Below are 24,100 nucleotides of genomic sequence, written 5' to 3'. Positions count from 1 at the left end.
TCCCGTCTCCGTCGCTGTATCAGTACGTCTGCAGTGCAACCCCCTACACACACACACACGCACGCACACGCGCGCACATAAATACACAAACACAAAGACGTCCCTCCCCACTCCGAACACAAACACAGCTTGGTCATGATATCACAACAAGACGGCCGTCGTGGGAATTAGGACTGCTTTCTTCTCCGGGACAACCTCTCCGCCCCCTCAAGGAGGAATGACGCGGCCTCATCCATCACTTTAGCAGGTCGTCACGCCGAGATCACCGTGTCCAGGTTAATACGAGGTTTACGTCGCCCTGGGAACATTTCACACATTTTCACCGTTTGAGAAAATGAAAAAGGGGGGGAGGAATAAGAGAGGTATTTTTAAAGTCAGGTATATCCACTTCAGAGAGAGAGAGAGGGAGGGAGAGGGAGAGAGAGAGAGAGAGAGAGTTCAAATAGTGCTGCATGAAATAGAAGTTCTAAGATAGGAATGTGAGCTAGAAAGATTTAAATCAAAAAAGTTATTTCGATAGCGTGGTCTTGCATGACGAGAACTTAATTGCAGCTTGGAGATTTTTTTGGAGAAAATTCCAAAGCGCCGACGGGAAAAAGATGCACAGTAAACTCTATTAAATTCAAATCGCCGCTATCCAACCGGTGTTGACGGAACCCGAATGCCACGGCGTCGGGAAACGATACCGCCCCGTCCTTCAGGTTTCACTCCCAGATAGAGAGTTCATTATCCGCCTCCGGGCCGCATCGCCGGAGCCCGAGGCGGACGGACAAGGCCGCGCATGATTCACGTTGTTGTCGGGGGAGTGGCGTCTCGCTGCGGAAGAGATTACCCCCCCGACGCACTGACACACACACGCGTGCTGGCCTGTCCCTGAACGCAGCGCGGGGCTTTCAAGTGCGATTCTTCAGACGCATTTTTCATACGCTCGAGTCGTCGCGCTCTGTCGTCTTCGTGAAAATGGGAGCGGCGAGAGGGTTGCTCTGCGGGCCAAAGTCATCTATGGGACTCTTTGTTTTGCTCCGTGAGGACTTTTTTTCCCTCCTCCACCCCCCCCATCCTTCACTTACTCCGTGCAATTTCCTGCGGCCCTTCTTTCCCTCCCTTACTCACTCCTCCACCTCTCATTTCTAACCCACTCTGGAGGTGTCAGGTTTCTACAGCTGGTTCACATTAGCGCCCCCATCTCACACACACCCCTCCCTTTCTCCCTTTCTCTCTCTCTCTCTCTCTCTCTGCACCCCTTCTCTCTACCGCCTCCTCTCCTCCTCTACCTCATGCTGACCCCTGCCTGTCCTGGCTGGCTGGCCGTGGGGGTTTCAATGAGCAGAAAGGGGGTTGTTTGAATCTCACTCACTCATGAAACGTCTCCCACGTCTTTCATTTTCTAATTCCTAACGTCTCAAGCTCCACGCACTCTCATTCTCCTCCCAATCTCTAATTCCCCATTTTCTTTTGTGCTAAATCTCTCCACCTTCCTCTCCTCAACTACAATCCCCCCACCTCCTCCTCCTCCTCCTCCAGCAAACCATTCTAGTCTCAGTAACGCTTAATAACTTCATCATGCTCTCCCCCTGCGGCCATCACAGAGAAACAGTGCGAGAGTTGTGGGAGAGCATGAACCAGCTCACATTTCAATCCCCGGATCATTCCCCGGCTTGGCGAGAGCATAGGTGGTCCATTCACTGTACGGCCGTCCTGTGTGTGCGTGAACGAACATCTCAAGTCAAGTGCAGAACACGTTACTGCCGGCTTTTGCTGTTGCCTCAATGCGCGGCTCTGTTGTTGAAATTATAGCTCTGAGATGCCTGGTGGATTATCTTGAAGAATAGAAGAAGCAAAAAAAGCCCATGAGTCGTTAATTCATAAAGATCTGTCTCCATTCAGACGCTGCCACTCTGCCAGGCCCAGAAGTCTGGAGGCGTTTGTATTCGGGGTTAGGTTTAGTTTAGTTAGGGGATGGAAATCGGAATATACCCTATCTCAAAAAGGGGGAGGAGCACCAGCACGGGACCTTATCTGTTCTCCGTCGACTCGGCGAAGAATGCTCTGACACCATTTTCCTCGCAGGCATTCCAGTCAACCGCCGCCGCTGCTACTGTACACTAGAAAAGACGGGAGCCTCAAGTATTGAAATTACAACACTTGCAAAAGAAAGTAAGAGAGAGAGAGGAAGAGATCAATAGCTACTTTCCAATCTCACCCTCTGTCTATTTTATCTAAAACCGCCGCCTCCACCCCAGCACCCGTGACTCACACGTTATTTGTTCCATCACAGATCTCCAGCACTCGATAGGCGGCGTGACGTTTAGGCTCGTGCATCAGCCAGCGGCCCGTTGGGTAAATAAATAAAACCACTTAAATGCAGCTGTAAAGGTTACATTACGGGTTTCTTTTTTTAGGGGGGGGATGGAAACTATGAATGTACTACTTGAAAAATCATTAGTAGTAATGTCGCTTTTTCGTGGTTTTTGTGTGTTTTTTCCCCGCAATTTAGCAACATTCTCATTTTCGAGAGGCATAACATCAGGAGGCGGGCAGGGGTTGTGTGAGAGAGATGTCAACGTTGTGGAGGAAGAGAGAGAGAGAGGGGGAAAGAAAGAGAGAGAGAGAGGAAGAGAGAGGGAAAGAAAGAGAGAGAGGAAGAGAGAGAGATAGAGGAAGAGAGAGAGAGAGAAAGAGAGAGAGAGAGAGAGAGAAAGAGAGAGAGAAAGAGATTGAGGGAGAGAGGGAAAGAAAGAGAGAGAGGAAGAGAGAGAGGAAGAGAGGAAGAGGGAGAGAGGAAGAGAGAGAGAGAGAGGAAGAGAGAGGGAAAGAAAGAGAGAGAGAGAGAGGGGAAGAGAGAGAGAGGGAAAGAGAGAGAGAGAGAAGAGAGAGAGAGGGAAAGAAAGAGAGGAAGAGAGAGAGGGAAAGAAAGAGAGAGAGAGGAAGAGAGAGAGAGGGAAAGAAAGAGAGAGAGAGAGAGAGAGAGAGAGAGAGGAATAGAGAGAGGGAAAGAAAGAGAGAGAGAGAGAGAGAAAAAAAAAGGTGGATAAAGTGAAGAGGTGCAAGTAAAAGCCAGAAAAGTAACGAGAGAGCGAGACATACAGCGAGAAAAGGAGCCGGGCAGCCAGACTGAAAAGCATCAGTGTGGACAGAATGAAGGCGTGCGGAGCAGGGTGGAGTCCAAACGAGGGACGTGTGGTCAAATCTCCGCCCGCGATCAAAAGGACTCGTCCGAGGGGAACCCGTTCCTCTCTCTCCCTGGCGTTCTGTCATTATCCCGTCTCTGCGGTCGCGCAATGCGGATTCTCCAATAATAGCTCCGTCGGCCTGTAAAGCGTCCGACAAAGTGTTCACTGTGTGTCCGCGCCGCTGCGGGCCGCACAAGAGACTCTGCTTCAAACGCCCCGCCGTCACGTGACCGCTCGGCGAATGAAGGATTTGTTTTCCCCTCCCTCTTTCATGTCTCTCGCTGACGTTTGTCTCTTGATCGTTCGACAACTAAAAGTTAAAGTTGCTCTCCTCGACTGGCTCTCTCTTTGTTTGCGACGATGCACTCAAACTCCCACCGGTTCAGAGCCTTTCCCTCACGCTGCGTGTCAAGAGAAGGAGCGACCTTATGACAAAAGGCCCAGGCGCTTTTGACCCCGCGGTGTCATCGCCAATGTATGACAGAGAGCCACTTGTCACCTCGCTGTCTGTGGGTTCATGGTCTGGTTGCTACATTCCCCACCGGCTCGTAAGGCTTCCTCTTTCTGCGAGCCGGTTTGAACCTCCAAATCGCCAAGCGGCCCGGTGTCCATCTGGCATGTTTGGATGCTGTACAGAACCCTTTGTCTGTTTCTTTTTTGGTCGGGGTTGGTCGAACACGAGCAGCTGTCATTTTTCACAAATTGTTTGATCAAATTGAAATTAAAATGGTCTTCAGGACAGCAGCAAAATGCATTCCAGCCACCTGAAAAAAAGCAAGATCGGCGTATGTGGACGCCGCGTTGAGGATACCTTCATTGCTGTGCCTCGCCAGGCAGCCCTATCTGATGGGAATCTGACGCCATCATATCCATCTATGTTCTCTTCAAAGACACACGACTCCAATGACAAGAACAGTCATTCTACCTGGGGAAGGGGGAGGGGATCAAATATGTTCTGCTGCAGGACATTGCTTTACCTCACACAACCCAACTCCGATCCAAACTACCCCTTTAACTGAACTTCAGACCTCTCCGTGCCGTCAGGCGAACTTGTCCTGGGCTCAAGGTGCCTCCGAGACACACACACACACACACACACACAGACACGGCACATACAAACACATATGCACAAAGAAACTCTGATCATCGTGGTTCCTGCCTGAACCAAATCTACAGTGCAGTGACCAGGACTGTGGGAAGGAGATAAGTCTTCAGAAAGTAAGAGCGGGAAATCACTGCCGTGGGTTCCAGTCTGCTGCTCCAGCTTTTGTTGACTTTAGTTCGGATCATATGCCTGACCCACTTACAACCGAAGTGTGTGTGTGTGTGTGTTTGTGTGTGTGGACTCTTTTACCACCAGAAGACTTGAGACTAAAGCTTTCTGTGAGATATCGGGGTGACACAGACTGAGATAAAGCAGGGATGGCTGTAATAAAGGCAAGAGGGTGGAGAGCTGAAACAATAATAGAGGATTTGAGGGGAAGGATTAAGAAGCCTTGTAGAAGTTGTGTCCACAGGCATCTAAATCCCTGAAGGAAAGGGAGGGACGGACGCACGGATGGATGAGTGACAGTTTGATGAAGGAGGCGTAGCAAGAGGGAAATTACACTCCTCTCTCTGCCCCCGCCCCCCTCACCCCCCACTCGCTGCTCTCTCATCATTAGTAAGTAGTTGTGCTCCGAGGTATTCCTCCTCAGATTACCTGAAAAGACACATCCTCTTTTCTTTTGACCCTTTCTCTTCCTCTGTCTGCCCCGCAGGCAAATTCTACCTGTCAGATCAAACAGGCAGCAGGTCTACACAACACAGTCACTCTCTTGAAAAAAAAAAAAAATCTTTTTTTAATAAATATAAAAGGCATGACGAACTGCAAGAGAGAAAGAGAGAGAAAAAAGGGGCTTCGAGAGGGAGGGAGAGTTAATCAGTTTGCACCACGGCCCAACAGCAGACAAAGGGATCTTGTTCTGGAGGGAAAAAGGGTTTCGACAACGCAACTCGTGTGGCCTCGCTCGTACTCGGACTGCTCAGGTACTAAGTCAGGGAGTCGGACTCCATGTTGAGCTGCATTCACAATTAAATCAGACAACTAAAAACAGGGTTCATATACACACGTTGACCAATGGATTTCCACGACTTTAAAACCAAATTTCCAGGACCAAAAATGTTTTTCGATCTTGAAAAAGTCAGAAAATGTAGTATTTAAACTAACAGTGAGAATTACAAAGCAGACAGTATGACCTTAAATGACACAAATTAATTAGAGACACTGGTTGGATTAAAAGAATAAACATTGATGTCTTTTCAGTTAAGGTGCGTTCACTTGCAGCGCGCAAAGATTCGCGAGGTTGAGAGCGAATGCCGGCTTTTTTTTTTAGCGTCATTCTTTTAAAAGCATATTCATTATTTAAAACTCAGCTTGAATGCACATATGAATATAACAAATTTCCATGACTTTTTTTTTACTTTGGGGATTTTTTTTCCTCCAGCACTTTTCCAATGCTGGAAATAACCATTTTAAAATTCCAGGAGTTTTCCATGCGATTCCTTGCGATGGTGATGGAATAAAATATGTTTAATAAGATTATTTTGCCTCTACTATTTTATGAGATTATTCGTAATACACGGTGCTATGAAATGCATCGATCTCTCAGGGTTCTTACACATTTTGACCAATGGATTTCCATGACTTTTCCATGACTTTTCCATGAACTTTAAACCAAATTTCCGTGACCAAACTGAAATCTCGGTATAAACATGAACAATTTAGAACATTTTGCGTATTGAGAGCGGACGCCGGCTTATATTGTGAGCGTCTTTCTTTAAAAAACATATTAATTATTTTAAACTCCGCATAAATGAACATGTGATGATAACAAATTTCCATGACTTTTCCCAAACTTTTATGATTTACGTTTTTTCCCAGGACTTTTCCAGGCCTGGAAATGACCATTTTAAAATTCCATGACTTTTCCAGGTTTTCCATGACCGTACGAACCCCGTCTTAATATTCTGGAAAATGTAACAACTTTTTTTCGGTGCGAGGGAGCTACTTAACATCCATTTGGAAATAACGTGGAGGCCAACAAGACGTTAAATAACCTCAACTGTGGACGTCAAAGCCGTTTACCGTTACCCGTATTCCCTGCCGACCTCGGCCAAATTCTTTCGCTGTTTCCCCGCTCTCGTCCGCCACTAACAGGATTGCGTGTGAATGCAGCATTAGTGTGAGGCATCCTTGGCCAACAAACAAGACCACTGTTCCTGAAGCACGTTGCTTACAAATGCCGAGCAATCAGACTTGTGTTGTGCATCCACACAGAGACACACTCGCGATGACACACACCTGTTTCTCACACCTGTTTCTCACACCTGTTTCTCACACCCAAGGCCGATGGCTTGCAGCGCCACCGGTTCGACGGCTTCTCTGCACCCTGCCCTGCTCGTCGGCTCGCCGACCTCTCCCACTTTACTCTCTCACAACTTTCTTCGCGTCCAAACTGAGACACCTGGGCTTCATTCCATACAATTTCCCATACGTCGATGTCGTTGTCTTGAAAGGGAGGATCTTCCCTACGGTCTCTTTGTCCTTCTCTAAAAGATGTAAAACAGACCTGTGAATATGACGAGAGGAGTTCTATGTTTTCCAGATTTTCCAGCATGTATGGGAACTCTGCAGAATCAGGACAGAAGCTCATCCTGCTGCCAATCAAAAGAAGGGGCCCCATCTGTTCCACAACAACAACAACAACTGACAAACAAATGAACTATTCATACACTCTGTCATATTCATTGAATGTATTTAAACTCTAAATCTGTCCTTCTGTACACATTACATCTATTGCATCTGTCCATCCTGGAGAGGGATCCTCCTCTGTTGCTCTCCTGAAGGTTTCTTCCCTTTTTTCCACCTGAAGGGTTATTTGGGAGTTTTTCCTGGTCCGATGTGAGGTCAAAGGTCAGGGATGTCTATGTGTACAGATTGTAAAGCACTCCGAGACAAATTTGTAATTCGTGAAATTGAGCTATACAAATAAACTGAATTGAATTTAACTGTATTAATGAAGGAACATGATTTTCCTGTTGCCACATAAAGTGAGAAAAGTTGATGTTATGATGCCGCTCTTCCTTTCCGCTCCCAGCGTTAAAACCCGGCTGGTTAATTGAATGCCTCGGTGGAAACACACCAACTTTTTGATTTATGCAGTTGCTCCCAGTGTGACCCCAGGTGTGACCCATGTGACATAATTAGTCCGGCTGGTCGAAGCCAAAAAAGGGCCAAAGTAACTGTTGACTTACAACCGGCTGTCTTTAATACGCTGAGGAGACTAATAAATACATAATTAGATTTTTGCACAATGAGTCTTTTCATCAGCAGCACGGTGCAGACAGGCCAGACAGAGGCAAGTGTGTGCAGATGTGGGTGTGTGTAGTTCATGTGTACTTGTGAACAGAAAAGAAATGGACTGACTTAATCAGTCTAACAGGAAGCCTGCGCCCCGTCAGCTGATTGAAACTGAGAGACTCCTCTCTGTGTCTCTTTAGGACAAAAGGCCCCTCTGCGGGTTTTATTACCTTCGCATTGAAAATGCGGAAGGTTATGTTTTGATCGCCGTGTATTTATTTATTTATTTGTATGCGTGTTACTCGCATAACTCAAAAAGTATTTAACCGAATCGCATGAGATTTGGTGGGATGATTGGTTATTATCCGGGGACCATTTGATTAGATTTTGGGATCGATCGGGTCAAAGGTGAAGGTCATGAAAAGGTCAAAATCTTCTTTTTACCATAGCGCGGTCAATTTGTATCCAATTGGCATGCAACTAATGCCAAAATGTTCATAATTCTATGATATGCGAAGGTATGCGCTCTACCGAGTGCCCGTTCTAGTTATCAATATCATCATCTAATTACAAAAAAATAAAAAATAAATACCGCAGATATCCGACTTGTTCAAAATGATAAATGACTCGTTCCCTAGAACTAAAAATAAACTAATTTTAAAAAAATGAAAAAGATTAAATGTCAAATCAATATTTACAACTGCAATGAAATACAAACAAAGGAAATAGAAATTACATGACCTGAGAGGAATGCGGTCAAACCGTAAGATGCAAAGTATTTGAATGTACAATAGTTTCATAGAGCTCAGCCAGAAAACATTGGCATAATAACGTGCTCCACTGGTACTGCATGCCTACCACATTCAGAGCAATCATATGGCAGCAAACTATTTTCTCTGTTAATAATTAGTGTCGTACGTCTACCTGAGCAGAGAGTGAAGTCACTCGTCCTCTGTGTGTTGTCATTGAACGGGCGTGTTTTCAGTGCACGTTTGTGCATGTGGGTGCCTCAAGGCCACCGCTCTCTGCCGCTCTTATACGGCGTCCACCACTGACTTAAATATGTGTTTCATTGCAAATGATAAGGATAATGTGAAAATGATCATCGGTGAAATTGTTTGCAATTTGCACCCGCAGCACAGCGTCGATCTGACCTTCAATTAAGGCGGGGGAATGTCGAACACCGATTAAGGAATGTTGCTTTCCTTTTTACGGAAGTAGAGTGTTGAAATTCCAAAAGCGCTGGGAACAGACACACGGTGCGATTCACATCGCATTTGATGAAATGCGAGCGGGTTCATGAACCGGCGTCGGTGTGTTTTCGTTGAGAATTTGGCTCGGGAGTGGCAACGCATTTGTAAAGATAGCAGAGTCTTAATTACAAAACGAGGCCGAGCTGTCAGAAAGTGGAAGTCATAGATCAAACGGGCCACTGCTCTCCTTTACACAACAGTAATTTTTTCCCCCTTAATGATCGGATCTCACTTGCAGGTTATTTCAAGTTTCCGCAACAACACGAACATGTGTGGTCCCAACGTTTGCTGATCAAGTTTCAGAGTGTTTTTCTCTCTCCCTCTCATCTATTGTGACTGAATATCCTACTTTCTCACGTAATAGAAATGTCAAAAGTCGATGGGCAGTGAAATGTGTTGGCGACGCCTCGAGCTATCAATTCTAAAGTAGCAAAATCCCCCGAAATCCCCAAAATAACATAGTGAAGGTGGAAATGTGTGTGTATTGGTGTTGTTCCCAGTACTGCTGCACAGAGCAGCCTTTTATTCCCACTTCCGTGCCTGTGTGGTCCTGTGGTTGATTTTTTTTTAAAATTGTATCCCTATTTATGAACTGGCTTTCACATCCAATCCCCACATGAGGTGTTTCTAATGCCGTGTTCACATTATCTGTTCCAGTGTTGACGGCAGCGCCAAGTCAGCTGAGAAGCCGGCGTGTCGGGGCACAGACCCGGCGTGTCCATCTTACCTGCAGTACTCGGTGCCGTGGCTGAAGGTCAGACACGTAGCATTGTTCACACAAGGCGCCTTATCGTCCACACATTGCAGAGCTGCGAGAGACAAGAGACGAGAGTTAGAGAGCGGACAATCAGAGGGGCGTTTCATCTACTAAACACAAATGAAATAGGCGTACGTTTTTGCATTAAACCATTCATGAATACAGGTTTTGTGTTGTTATTTCAAGCAGGGTTCTTACACATTCTGACCAATGGATTTCCAGGACTTTAAACCAAATTTCCATGACCAAACATGAACAATTTAGAAAATGTTGCGTATTGAGAGCGTACGCCGGCTTACATTTTGAGCGTCTTTCTTTAAAAAATATATTAATTATTTCAAACTCTGTGCTTTTCTCAAACTTTATACAGGGTTCTTACACATTTTGACCAATGGATTTCCATGACTTTTCCATGACTTTTCCATGACTTTAAACCAAATTTCCATGACCAAACTGAAATCTCGGTATAAACATGAAAACTGTAGAAAATGTTGCGTATTATTTTGAGCTTCTTTCTTTAAAAAACATATTAATTATTTCAAACTCGGCGTAAATGAACACGTGATTCTAACAAATTTCCATGACTTTTCCAAAACTTTTATGATTTGAGGTTTTTCCATGACTTTTCCAGGGCTGGAAATGACCATTTTAAAATTCCATGACCGTTCCAGGTTTTCCATGTATGTACGAACCCTGTTCAAGGTATTGAAATGCTGCACCACACGGGGCTGTGTCCTCCTTCCCCTCCTTCGTACGGAGATAAACCAGCCTGAAATCAGCCTGCCGTCACACGGCGGCCAGATGGGCAGGCACACAGAGATTTGCCTCAATGACGACAACAAAGCCCAACTATCTCCACGCCAGTTAAACACTTATTGCCGAACACATCCGCTATTGTGTGGCCCGCCGGAACCACATGGCTCGGTAGTCTTCAGGCACACCATGCCGGCCCGACATGGAGTGTGATGTTCTCGGTCCAAAAATATAAGGAGCCAGTGTTCGTTAATTGTGTGACTTACGTTCACACCAAAAGCGAAACTATTTTTTCGCGCGACCGAATCCCATGAAAAGTCAACGTACAGACGCGTGTGGCTGCGATAGACGCGATATTTTCCCGAGCGAGCGTTGGGGCGACGCGTTTACAGCGGCGCAATTTCGCCCGAGTTGAAATATTTCAACTTTGGCGCGTCACAACACTCGGGCCAATCGGCTCTCGTGTTCCGCTCTCGTAGCGCTGGAAGCGGAAGTCTTTCAGGCGTAACAGTGACTTCATCGGTGAAAGGGACCGAGCTGAGTGAGCCTACGGGTGATGTCATGAACCCAAACACGAGGGCGTCGGTGTGTGGGACGTCCACCACAAGTATAAAGCAGAACTACTGGTTAGTTATTCCGTGGTGGATGAAGGAAATGATAACGGTCTTTACGGAGACGAGACAAGGAGTTAAGCCCCGCCCCTCACGGAGCGTCCCGACCGGCGAGAACACGGCGAATGGTCGAGCGAGTAAACTCACGCGTTTTGGGCGACGCGAAAAATCGCTTCGCTTTTGGTGTGAACGCACCTTTAGTCCGATTAATTAGAACCGCTGTAAATCTTTAGCACGGAATGTAAAAGTGTTGGCATATATTAACACTTTTGTTTCAGTCGCGGCCTCACGTGTCGATGCGTCACGTACAGGGTTCTGCGTGCAACGCCGAGGGTAAGTCAGCTGATTTCAACGAAACGGCGACAATATTCAGAAAGCAGTCATTGCGTTGCAGGAAGTGCACTGATGGTGTTACTTCCTGCGTCTGGATTAATCACGGTGTCACTCAAGTCGAGGAGCTTTTGCGAAGACGCCGGCTATTATTAACCCGACTTGACATGATTTTGTGGTGTTTTCAGTGACACGGTGAGAGCCGGTGAGAGAGCGAGGGCGGGACGTTGCCTCGGAGTCAGGCCGACAGACATAGTGCATTAGACACGGGGATACCGAACATAAACCACTGTGAAATTCATAATTCCAACAAGCACGCACACAGGCTCGTGCCTCTATGCGCACAACTGCACAGTCACCCCGTGTCACGAAGCACGAGTTGATATCAAGCTCCCGCTGCAGTACGAGATACCGCAGAAAACACGGGGCTATTTCTGTCGAGAGCAGAAAGTACGCACACTCGCTACGAGTCAACACAGAGAAATCATGCGCGCATAATATCAAAAATGCAGGCAGCAGAAAATCCGATATGAAAATTTGTGGCGCAGTGAAACTTTTCACTTGTGAAAAATCCTATTCAAATTCGTGTTAACTCTGTATTTGCATGAATAATAATAATAATAACTTTATTTTTATAGCACCTTTAAAAACAATGTTTTACAAAGTGCTCCACAGAGAGTCAAAGCAAAACAAGTAGAATAGCAAGAAACCAATATTACATTTTAAAGTATATATTCAAATTAAAAATTAAATGGAAAATTAAAAAATGTAAAACCAAATAAATCACCCAAAAAAAAGGACATTCATTATATAATTGCTGTAAATCTGGGGGGGGGACACACACCAGCCCGCTAGCAACGGATCGACGACGGCAAAAGAATCTGCACACAAAAAAATACGTAGGAGTGATGCTGAGGGGGAGGAGGGGGAGGAGGGGGATGTGCTGAGAAGGCCGACGCATGAGGCAGGAGGGAGAGAAATAAGAGAAGCAAGACAGCGCAGACCGGAAAAAGATTCTGTCTTCCCCCAGACCGGTTTGACAAGCTTCCCGTGCACGCTGTCGTCATGCCAGACAAAATGATATTTCCAGATTTGGGACACTCTGTCTGCTGTTGGGCGATTAGAACACACACTCACACACACACACACACACCAATTACCCCACACAGGTCACGTATTCTCCGACTGAAACTCTGGAAGAGGTGTAAGCGATCCGTCACTCTCTCTCCCAAAGTAAAACAAGCACAATGATTCCCACGCATTCCCAATCACTGAGCAGCGGTCCAGACTCACATCATCGGCGTTGTATCCTCTCTACCTGGCTGTTCTCACACTTCACTATCAACAAACCACGGACAAGAAAATTTCCCAGGAATGAGAGGCTTGATAAGGCCCAATCGACAAAGTCAACAGTGAACCTCCAGGCAGATGGTGTGAGCTGAGAAAAAACACGCTGTTGTTTGGACCATTCCTGATCAAGTGTCGCTCACGACCGCCTCATCTTCCCGCCGGTGCTGTTTGTTACCTTCGCATTGAAAATGCGGAAGGTTATGTTTTGATCGCTGTGTATTTATTTATTTATTTGTATGCGTGTTACTCGCATAAGTCAAAAAGTATTACACCGAATCGCATGAAATTTGGTGGGATGATTGGTTATTATCCGGGGACCATTTGATTAGATTTTGGGATCGATCGGGTCAAAGGTCAAGGTCAAAGGTCATGAACAGGTAAACATCTTCTTTTTACCATAGCACGGTCAATTTGTATCCAATTGGCATGCAACTAATGCCAACATGTTCATAATTCAATGCCCAATCGTGTGATATGCGAAGGTATGCGCTCTACCGAGTGCCCGTTCTAGTTTATGTGCGTGTCAAGGTGATTGGGGAGGGGGCGAGTTAAGTGGAGAACAAAAGCAGAACAAAAGCAAGAGATTTACGACGTCTGCGGTCCGGTGGGACTGGGAGGAGAGCCGTGTGCGTTTCTGTAAAGATGCCATCGAGCGCAGTGTGAAAAAATGAGAGTCTTCACACACACACACACACAGATGTCAAAGTGCTTTTCTCAAACTTTATACAGGGTTCTTACACATTTTGACCAATGGATTTCCAGGACTTTTCCATGACTTTAAGCCAAATGTCCATGACCAAACTGAAATCTCGGTATAAACGTGAAAACTGTAGAAAATGTTGCGTATTATTTCGAGCGTCTTTCTTTAAAAAATATATTAATTATTTCAAACTCGGCGTAAATGAACACGTGATTATATCACGCTACACATGACTTTACTGTATGTATTGCAGTTAGCGGATGTCATCCGCCGATATTCAGTCAAATATGCGATCGGGAAATCGGCGTTGATGCTTTTCTAGTCGGCGATCTCTGATAAAGAGTGAACAACCAACCAAGGGTTAAGATTGACACGAGGAGAGCGACGGTTCTGGTTGGTTACATTATGATGCGTTCAGGCTCTGTTCAGGGAAGATTAGTCTTGTGCGAAGGTCATTTATGACGTCAACGTGATGTACATGTAATCTTGTGATGAAGAGAGATTCACAACAACAAAAATAGATATTAGAGTTTCATGATCCATTGCTCCACCGGTTGCAGTTGCAACATGGCCCGAAATGTTTGTCTTTGTGCCGAGGGCGTTGGGTGTTTGCATGAATAAACATGACAGATGACACGGGAAACAATCTACACCATCGTCTTCATGTTCTCGCGACAAAAAGTAGTTTGAAGGCCCTTCATCGTGGACTCGTGCCAAAAGATCTTCTAGTGTTTGACTCCCCCGGTGATTCTCTAGTGTATGACCCCCCCCCCCCTGGGGCGATTGGTGAGTGGTTGGTGAGTCATGCAGTGAGGAAACCACGAGGACTTGAAGACTCCGTATTCCAGGACAATCTGATGACCTTGAAAGTGGCGTGGTGTCAACGTGTCTTTAGGTGTGAAGCAGGAAAGCCCCGATACGCCTTGCAGCAAACTAAATGAAAACGTGACAACAGCGGCTCGCCTGTCTTTGCACTCTCGTGCCAAAGCTACGAGTCGTAGAAGTTACCACAGGTGTTGGGACATTGTAAAACTTGGCTTTGTAAAGCAGTCAACCAACGTTTACCCGGCGTAACTTTAACCCGGGGTTCAACTTTTCAGCCGACACTTTCAGGTTTTACAGAGTTCATCGACTGTGAAGAAAAGGCGACCCGTCGTTGTGGGCGTCGCCGCCGTCTCGCATCGACGTCAACACGGTTTACAAGCAGACGGCCTCTTCCAACTGAGGCGACTCAGACCACGTTTCCTACTTTGATGAATTTGGTGTTACGCTGTCACTTCCTCCAGCGCCACAGGCAGGTTGACATGCGGCCTTTCTATTTCAACATCTTGTCAGCTGTGAAATTTGGAACAGACGTTTGCGGTCGGTGACAAAAGTTGGATCCATCAACTTTAACTATCATGAGTCCAGCCTCACGGAGCCTCACGGAGCCTCACAGAGCCGTGAGCAAGGCTGTAAACTCTTTTTTAGGTGTTGTTTTATAATTATTTAAACAACTCTTGTTCATAATCATTGCTTTTTCCTCTTCATTGAACTTTTTTACTTTCTATCACGAGCTTTATTTATTTATTGAGCTGTCCCCATTGCAAAATGCCTGCGGGTGTTATAAACTGTAGTGAACTGCAAGCAAACCACAACAACTTTTGGATGCATGAATTCTAATTTAAAAATGCGTGTAAACCATTCTCCTCTTTTTTTTTTACTCGTCATTTAAAACTGAAAACGGCCGAGACGTTCGTGTGAATAAAGTCTAAATAAAGAGAAGGCAGAGATCACAGCCCATAAGGGCCAAGGTTTTTTTTTTTTAAAGAAGAGAGAAAGAGAGAGAGAGAGTCAGGTTGTTGTGTTCAGCTGGCATTGCGCTGGTTCCTCGCTCAGCACTCGCCACTGCTTTGTCACCGACACCACAGCGAGCTCCCTGGAGGGGTCAAGCCGTGTCATGAGAAGAAGAAAAAAGACTGCGGTGGATAGAGGAGGGGAGAGGGGCGGAGAGAAATAGATGGGCTTTAGAGCTAATAGCTGAGGATTGAGACGGGGAAGTAATTACCGACCTACGGACAAAGACTACACACGAATGGGTGTTCCTGAGCCCTGGCACACATCCACGCGGCGGAGGGCAGGAAGTTGTTCGCGCTGAGTGAGGAAGTAACCCCGTTTCCTGGAATTGCTGCACGAGCCTCGATATCCAGCGGGCCGAGCAGTCGTCGTCGTGGCAACTCGCAATAAAATACCCCGAGCTCAGCACGGAGGGAGGGAGATGATGCTCAAGCTAAACACTACGACCCCGAGGGGAGCGTCACCGGGCCCACACAAACGGCAGACGACCCAGACGTTTGTTTTTTTAAGGCTTTATTCTCCGCCTGCTTCAGTTTAGAAGAAGCAGGTAGAATAGCGTCAGAAAGAGTTCAGTGCCGACAGACACAGCGTCGGTGTGTGATTACAGTGATTGCAGAATCAGTGACTTCTTTTAAATCACTTCTTAAAACCCATTTTTATAGAACAGCTTTTAAGTGATCTAGTCTTTTTATGCAGAACTTTGGTTCCCCTAATTTAGTTGTCTGTTTTTTTAAATTTATTTGGTTTTTAATTTATTTATTTTTTATTTTCCATTTTATTTTTTATTTTAATATATACTTTTAAATGTAATATTGTTTTGCTTTGACTATCCGTGGAGCACTTTGTAAACATTGTTTTTAAAGGTGCTATATATTATTATTATTATTATTATTATGACAAAGACGGTCTCCAGTTAATCTCCTGGATCTTTATCCGGGCAAATCAAGACATTTTTAAACGCAACAGTATCTGCATTAAATCGGCTCCATTCCCGATCCTTTGTTCGATGCAACCCGCTGCGATCTGGGTAAACCAGCGGGCAAAAGAAAGGTCACGAATGACACGCCGCCGGGCCGAGGCACAGGATGTTTTTTTATACTTTAAATGTCTTAGTAGCAAACTCCCTTGAGGAATAACTCTAAGTGTGTAGGTCGAGTGTGTAGCGTGCACATGCGGGAAAGTTGACTTCAGGGCTTCTGCCAGAAATCTCCCGAGGTTGAGGCAACGAGCTGCTCGGTTGGGTTTAGAAAATGATCATGATTTGGGTTAAACCCTCCTGAAGGAAAACCCTGAAGGAAAACGCGTGAGCGTAAGGTTTGCTAGTGTGCGGTCACGAAAGAGAGAGAGAGAGAGAGAGAGAGAGAGAGAGCAAACGCGTGATTATGAAGTTAGCAGTCACGTCATAGCTTCGAGTGTGGAAGTGTTTGTGCTCTTTGTTGGGGTGTAAACAACAACTCCTCAGGACCAAAGCCTCACGTGTCTTGCTTGCCTCCTGCTGATTAAAGTGAAGCGGGTTAGCCCCAGAAGTCAGTGAAAACTCTGGGTTGACTGACCTTTAAGTAGCTATTCTCATTTTAGAAAGAAGACATTCAAAAGCTAACCACGTGCTAGTTTAGGAGATTTTTTTAAAAATGAAGAAGCTGCCAGTAGTCTCAGTTGATGAAAGTGAAATTAAGAGGACAAAAATCTCCAGTGGGACAGCCCCAGTAATTACCCTCCCAACCTCCCAAATGAGAAGAGAAGGTCGTCCTGCTGTTGTAATCACTGGGAAGAGTTGGGGGGATTTCATGTAAAAGTGCTGTGTGTGCGTGTGTGTGTGTGTGTGTGTGTGTGTAAGATACAGACAGACAGAAACAGGGCCAATGGAGGGACTTTCCCTTGCTCAGTCAAAAAAAAAAAAAATATTCAAATGAAAAAGCTCAGGGCTGCTGTGCAGACATGTTCAGTTCCATCCCGTTGTTGGATTCAGAAGCACACAGTCCAAAGTCAAACTGTCTCTCTTCCCATGAAGTCAAACGTTTGTATCAGATCTCAGGCTGCGACAGATTCCAGTAACATGTTAGAATTCATCAGAATTTAACCACCAGTATCATATAATGTGAATGGTGAAAAACGACATCTGATATATGAGGAACAATGTTCTCATCTATAGAGATACGTGGTTGTTTAACCAACTCTCTCTCCCCTCGTGTTTCTTTCCTCTGACTTCTGGGCAACATGTAAAACCTCTCCAGAGTTAATCAGAGCAGAGATTTAAAGAAAACTGGTTTATCAACGGGTTTCCTGGCCAGAGCCAATGTTTTATGTCTTGACAATCTTTACTGTCAAACTCACTGCCCCCCCCCCCCTTCCCCCTTAAATCAACTTTAACTTACAAAACAGTCTAAATGTGACTTATTAAATGCCACGTATTGGAACTGGTTCTTACGTAGGACCGAACTAATACCTATATTCCCATCTCCCACCTGACGGGCGACGCTCGATTCATTACTCCGTGCACCCCGCCCGCCCGTCTCCGGGATTACGGCGTTGTGACGGCCAAGGAATGCGGGTCCGCGGTAATTCCCTGTTAATTTGCTAACCTGTTCAACAGCGCGGACGCGGCGCTCCGTAATCCCCTCGACCTTCACAGTCAAACGGCGCCTCCGACGGCAACGGCGCCGGCAGGTTCATCCGCCGAGCTCCGTTGGCATTTCGACTGGTATTTATTTAACGTGGGAGGATCAAAGTCGCCGCGGGCAAACTGGTCAAGCAGGCGAACCGACGCGGGACCGTGACTTCCACCGTTGTCTGCTGTGCATTTCAACTTCGAGGCCTTAATCACAGTCGGTGTTTAACTTTAAGTCGACTCTACGCCGTGTCGGCTGCATAGAATTGCGGCAGACGCACCCGTGCATCTGTGGCACGGCACCACAGACATTCCTCCACTGACTCGTTATTTACTACTTACTCCCACGACGACAAACAAATACTGGGTTCGGAGCCCATGCGGAGGCCTGGCTCTTTTATTACACGACCAACAGAGAGGGGAGATCACTGTCCAGGGTTCTTACACATTTCGACCAGTGGATTTTCATGACTTTTCCATGACTTTAAACCAAATTTCCATGACCAAACTGAAATCTCGGTATAAACATGAAAGCTGTAGAAAATGTTGCGTATCGAGAGCTATCGCCGGCTTATGTTTTGAGCGTCTTTCTTTAAAAAATATATGAATTATTTCAAACTCGGCGTGAATGAACACGTGATTTTAACACATTTCCATGACTTTTCCAAAACTTTTATGATTTAAGTTTTTTTCCATGACTTCTCCAGGCCTGGAAATGACCATTTTAGAATTCCATGACTTTTCCAGGTTTTCCATGACCGTACGAACCCCGACTATCGCACCGAGACGACGGCGAGCTGACGGGCGAGAGGTGAGACGCCGACGGGAGAGCGTCACGGAGGAGACGTCTCGAGACACATCGATAAAACAGCCACGAGGCGGAGGGAGGTGCTGGTGGTCCGTAAATAACGCGGCAGTACGGGCGGCTCAATAAATATCTTTGTGTTCGTAGCACGCGACGCGGCGCAGATGAATCACATTTCACACCGGGCTCCGGCTCGGGCGGGATGCGAGTAAACCACGGGCGGCACAATCGCGGGCCTTTGTCACTTCATGTCGATACGCACACTCAAATAGATACACACACTCATGTCAACTGTTTGCACTGGGCAAATATATGCAACGATGCGCATGCCCACGCCATCGGGGCAGCGCCATGTCGTGTGCCACAAAAGGTGGTGACTGCACTTCCTCAAGATCAGATATAGAATCAGGGTTCTTACACATGTTGACCGATGGATTTCCAGGACTTTTCCATGACTTTAAACCAAATTTCCATAACCAAACTGAAATCTCGGTATAAACATGAAAACTGTAGAAAATGCTGCGTATCGGGAGCTATCGCCGGCTTATATTTTGAGCGTCTTTATTTAAAAATATATATTAATTATTTCAAACTCGGCGTAAATGAACACGTGATTTTAACTTTTATTATTTAAGTTTTTTCCATGACTTTTCCAGGCCTGGAAATGACCATTTTAAAATTCCATGACTTTTCCAGGTTTTCCATGACCGTACGAACCCCTGTAGAATCAACAACAACAACACTGTGCACCGCAGTATTATTCACTGTTTTCCTGCATCACCGCGTAGGGTCTATATTTGCCTTTACAGGCCTTAAATTATGATTGAACAGCAAATATGCATTTAGTCTTTTTGAAGAGGAAGACTTTAGCAATGTGTCCAGCTCGATTAGCAAACCACTGGAACTCAATGGCAAATGCCAATGGACCCTCTGGTATGCTGCGACTGGTAGTTTAGGAATGTGTCACAAATCACCTTTTCCAGCCACAGCTGAGTAACTTTGACACTTTCATCCGCTTCGGACGATAAAGGCTCGATGTCCACTGGCACAGGAACAACATGCTTTCGCTGATGCCGAGCAGCAGGGGATGATGTTGTGTCGTCCGCACAATTGTGGCTCTGCTAAAGCTGAGTTTGTACTTGCCGTAGTGAAGCCTCCTTCGCCATTGTGGAGGTTGATTTATGTGTTTTTTTGCAGGTTACTCCGGGTTACTTTCATTGTCTTTTTGATTCTTCACAGTTCAATTTGTTTGTACGCCCTCTGGCATTTCGGAGAACAATGCAACGAACCATCTGCGCGAGTATAAATAAAGCCTCAGGAGTGAGTTCATATTGATCCTTTTCAAATCTGCATTAAATGGATTTGCTTGAGGTGTGTCAGAAAGAAAGAAACTAAAATATATATATTTATATATATTTATATTCAGAAGTTTGCAACTCTTCTAAGTTCCAGTCTAATGTGCCGAGACTATCAGGTTAGGATAACGCCAACCCGCTGCTCCACATTTAAATCTTTCAAATCGGTAAACAATTGGCCGGCTTTTATTTTGAAAAAACTAAGAGGAAGTGCAGTTGTATTTGTCACAACTGTGAGCAACAGACCGCCAACTCCTGATAGTATTTTATAAATATTGACACAGAGGTGCTTACATTGTTTTGTTGGCGAATAATTTGTACTGTAATATTGAAAACAAGAAACGGTGAAAGAAAAAAAACAATGACCGGTTAAAATTAGAAGCTGCACACTGCAGCCGACGGGCGATTTTTGCCGTATCGGTAAACCTCAAACCGCCCTCATGTCATTACGGTAAACGACACCTTATTGCACGCCATCCTGCTAGGAGCACGCCAAAAGACGCTCATGTTCATGCTGATGCTCATGTGCTGTATGTGGTCGTATTCGACAAGATGCCAGAGGCTGTACAAACAGAATAAACTGTGAGGAGTCACTTCATGTTACTGGCAAAATGCCATAAACTAAACAAGGAGGAATTGTAAATAAGCATGAACTCATATCTCATATTAATGGACATGCTCTATCGCCTCTGTGTAATCCCTGTGTAGAAAGAAGTGTCGAATTAAAAGTATTGTCGTGAGACAAAGATTGAAATGGTGAAATCTCTTTTGTTTGGCTGAAAAAAAAGCATTTTATCAAATTACATTTGATAAAATGCTCGGTTAGCCTTCGCGCTCAAAGCGAACGCCGCGATGACGTCGTTTTCTGGAGCAGGCACCTTGCGCCGGCGAGCGTAAACCAAGTGGCACAAAGGATACATGAAGATGGAGAGGGGAAGGAAGAGGGGAAGAAAATCACGGTGCACATGGTGTGTGTGTGTGTGTGTGTGTGTGTGTGTGTGTGTGAGAGAGAGGTTGAACAGAGAGGGGAGGAATGTCAAACACCAACAACATTCCACTGCGTCTCCTTGCACTGCCTGCAGCCCTTTCACATTGTCTTTTCTTCTTTTGTGTAACTTCTCTAGTCACCTATAGTCCATGAAAAAAATGGGAGAAAGAAAAGCGAGGCTGCGTGTATCAACTCTGAGCTAAAAAGGCATGAAGTCAGTTTTACTGCCTTGGCACCCATACTTAAAGGCTTAAAAGGGTTACAGGTCTTATTGCACATTTCTCAGAGCAAACACAGAAATTCACATTGGTAGAAGAAAAAAAACGTCACTGTATATTATTCGGAATGATGAGGAACATAAAGTTGTGATCAAATTAGTAAGGCACACTCCAAATGAAGTTGTCAATGTTGCATTCACTAAAGTACTAATCCCCAGGAAAATAAGCATACATTATCTAATCTTAATCCGAAAAATCGTTCAATGTTTATGCACCTTTGCATTAGAAGCACAGCTTTACAATAATATCAGGCTCAAATGCATTACACTCAGGAGATATGAAGAAAAAACATGCACGGTGTGAGCCACTGCGTTGCTTTGCTAGATTTTACCCATTTTTTTGCAATCTCAATGCAAAAGAACTTTTCATTCATCGGAGTTATTCCTCATCCACAGAGACCTGAGCACTTTAGGAGCTGTTGGCCTCCTAGAATGGAAACTAATTAGTCCTTAATTAAAGACCCAGAAAGCCAGTTAACTCTATATATGCTATGCTAAATGCATGCATACATTGCTGGCGATTCTATGACGAATAAACACCTGATTTGAGTGATTAATATAGTTTCCAATTCCATCTATTTTTTTTCATACATATCACAATTATTTCCCAATTTGGAGACACCTTCTGGCCTCGTGACTGACTCCAACGTATCGCCCACACTGGAGCGTTTGAGCTCGTGTCCTCTCCTTCATCCCCAGCAGCTCTCTTAATTCAGAGGGGCAGTCTAAACACGGTTTACGTGTCCATTTTGAATTATTTCTCTCTGCTCAACATCTGGGCAGCGGTGGACTCGGCTCAGACCGAGCACTCAGTAGCAGTGAGTCAGAGCATCACCCAGACCGGAACCCCTTTTGAGTGCGACACGGGTCGGCGTGTGGACATGTGCCGCATCAATTACACCCTCATAAACTAGGTGAACGATATTAATAATGTAATAGTAGATACACACGCGATGGAGAGAGAAAACAAGTACTGGGGATAAACGTTACGAAATGCGAGCCTCAACGTCTGTTGAGGGACGTAACGTCGTAGCGTGAGTAACGTCAAAGTAACGTCAAAGTAATGTCACGTTAGCCGGCGTATGGTTAAAAAATAAATAAATAAATAAACTTTTGTTTGTTCTAACTCATCTCACCTTTGTCAGACGTAAAGTGGGGAAGCAGTGTGTGTGTGTGTGTGTGTGTGTGTGTGTGTGTGTGTCTGAGATGTGACAATAACGTGATCATGACAAGTTCTGAATTATTAGAAACAGCGCAGCCTTTTTTAGTTTTTTTTCAATATTCAACAACTTACCCAGAGAGATGCGAATGAAGCAGAAGACGAAGACTAGTGATTTGCCCGAAGAGAAACCGGGAATCTGCTCCATGTTTTCAGTAAAATCCACATAGGGTCGCCAGCCCGAAGTTGAGCCGTCTCCCCGGGACGGTTAGTTGGAAACGAGTCTCGGTGGAAACGCTCGCGCAATTAAAAAGAGAAGACGGAAAAAAAAGGGAGAAAAAAACTACCTGCAGCGCCAAAACATTACAACATTACGATATTTTTGTTGTACGTGTATTTTACTACGAGCCGTTACGTACAAAAAAACGTTACAAATACACAATTTAACTTGTAGTAGTCACACACGGCACCAAAAAAAAACAGTCCTCCACCTCTCTGCGCTCACCAGTCACTAAAGTCACTGAGAGTGAAGAACCCTAAACACATATCCTTCCGCTCAAGTCAGAAGGGATCTATCAACAGGTTTAAAAAGTTGTTCAAACGTACACGCTTGTATCTAAATAAGAGTGTTTATCACCACTGTAGCAAATTCGTATTTACTCTATATAATCTTTCATGTTATCACGAACACAACATTAAAAACACAGCAGAAGTTGAAGTGTGCTTTCTCTGTGTCGCCGCGCGGCGGAGGAATTTATTTTTTTCTTCTCATTTTTCTACTTCTCTGAGCCTGGTATGACTCAAATTTAACCCGTTCAATGTTGTTTTTTTTCTTCTTCTTCTTTTCTCCTCCCATGAACTGCACGTTTTCCCCCTCCCTATATGCTTCGGACACCCACACTTCACTTCTTTTTGTTCGTTATCACAACTGTTAATGCCAGTCCGTGTGGTTCATTTTCTGCAGCGTTCTCACTTAAAAACTGAACATGAGAATCCGGACTATGACATTACTTTTGAAAAAGTAGACACCAAAAGATTGGTAAACAATGTCTTCCAGTCCTCTTGAATTCACTCCATTTGATGTGGTTGAGGATGCACCTAACGTGATGTTGTTACCGTACACCATGACATCAGAGATACATCTCGCCTCTCTCTGGTGTTGAGCAGGTTGCAGGTTAGTCACCACTTCCCCAGGTTCAGAGATAGGTCAAGTTCTGGAGTAGTTAGGGTCAGGTAGATGTCTATTTTGGTTGAGGGGGGTGGTCTTTAATACTCATACTCGAATAAAAAATATATATATCTTAAGGAAGTGTAATGCAAGTTTCATAAGATACAAATAGACAATACAAGAATAATCTATAGATAATTTTTTCCCAAAATATAAACATTGCCATAACATCATGTTGGCAGATTGTAAAGCCCTCTGAGGCTACCTCGTAATGTGTGATATTGGGCTACATAAAATGAACTGAATGCTTTTTCAATCATTTTGTAATTCTTTTTTAGCCGGACTGATTCGTCAATTCGTTGATTAGTTGATTAGTTGAAGGGAAATAGCAACAATTTAACTAATGGAATGATCATTTAAATCACCCAAAAAAGACAACATTCTTCGGTTCCAGCCTCTCAAATATGAAAATAAGCTGTTTAAATATATATATATATATATATATATATGCATATATATCACTGTCAAATATGAAAATAAGCTGTTTAAAAATATATATATATATATATACATATATATCACTGTTAATTGATTGAATGATGTTATATTGTACATGACAATTATTATTTTGTATT

The 24,100-nt window shown here is 44.7% G+C and overlaps 1 protein-coding gene across 1 annotated transcript in view; it reads right to left on the bottom strand.

Moving 5' to 3' along the window:
* Window positions 1-22,772, bottom strand: part of notch2 (notch receptor 2) — a 46,475-nt gene extending 23,703 nt beyond the window's left edge. The window contains exons 1-2 of the mRNA XM_056414289.1: window positions 22,433-22,772; window positions 9,496-9,577 (exon numbers count right to left, since the gene is read on the bottom strand). Of these exons, the coding sequence (XP_056270264.1) occupies window positions 9,496-9,577; window positions 22,433-22,505 (155 nt within the window). The 5' untranslated portion in view covers window positions 22,506-22,772. The remainder of the gene's footprint in view (window positions 1-9,495; window positions 9,578-22,432) is intronic.
* Window positions 22,773-24,100: the final 1,328 nt, after the last annotated feature.

This window comes from Pseudoliparis swirei, chromosome 5 (genome assembly GCF_029220125.1).
Source record: "Pseudoliparis swirei isolate HS2019 ecotype Mariana Trench chromosome 5, NWPU_hadal_v1, whole genome shotgun sequence".
Classification (NCBI taxonomy): Eukaryota; Metazoa; Chordata; class Actinopteri; order Perciformes; family Liparidae; genus Pseudoliparis; species Pseudoliparis swirei.
This window is presented reverse-complemented; position numbering and strand designations above follow the sequence as displayed.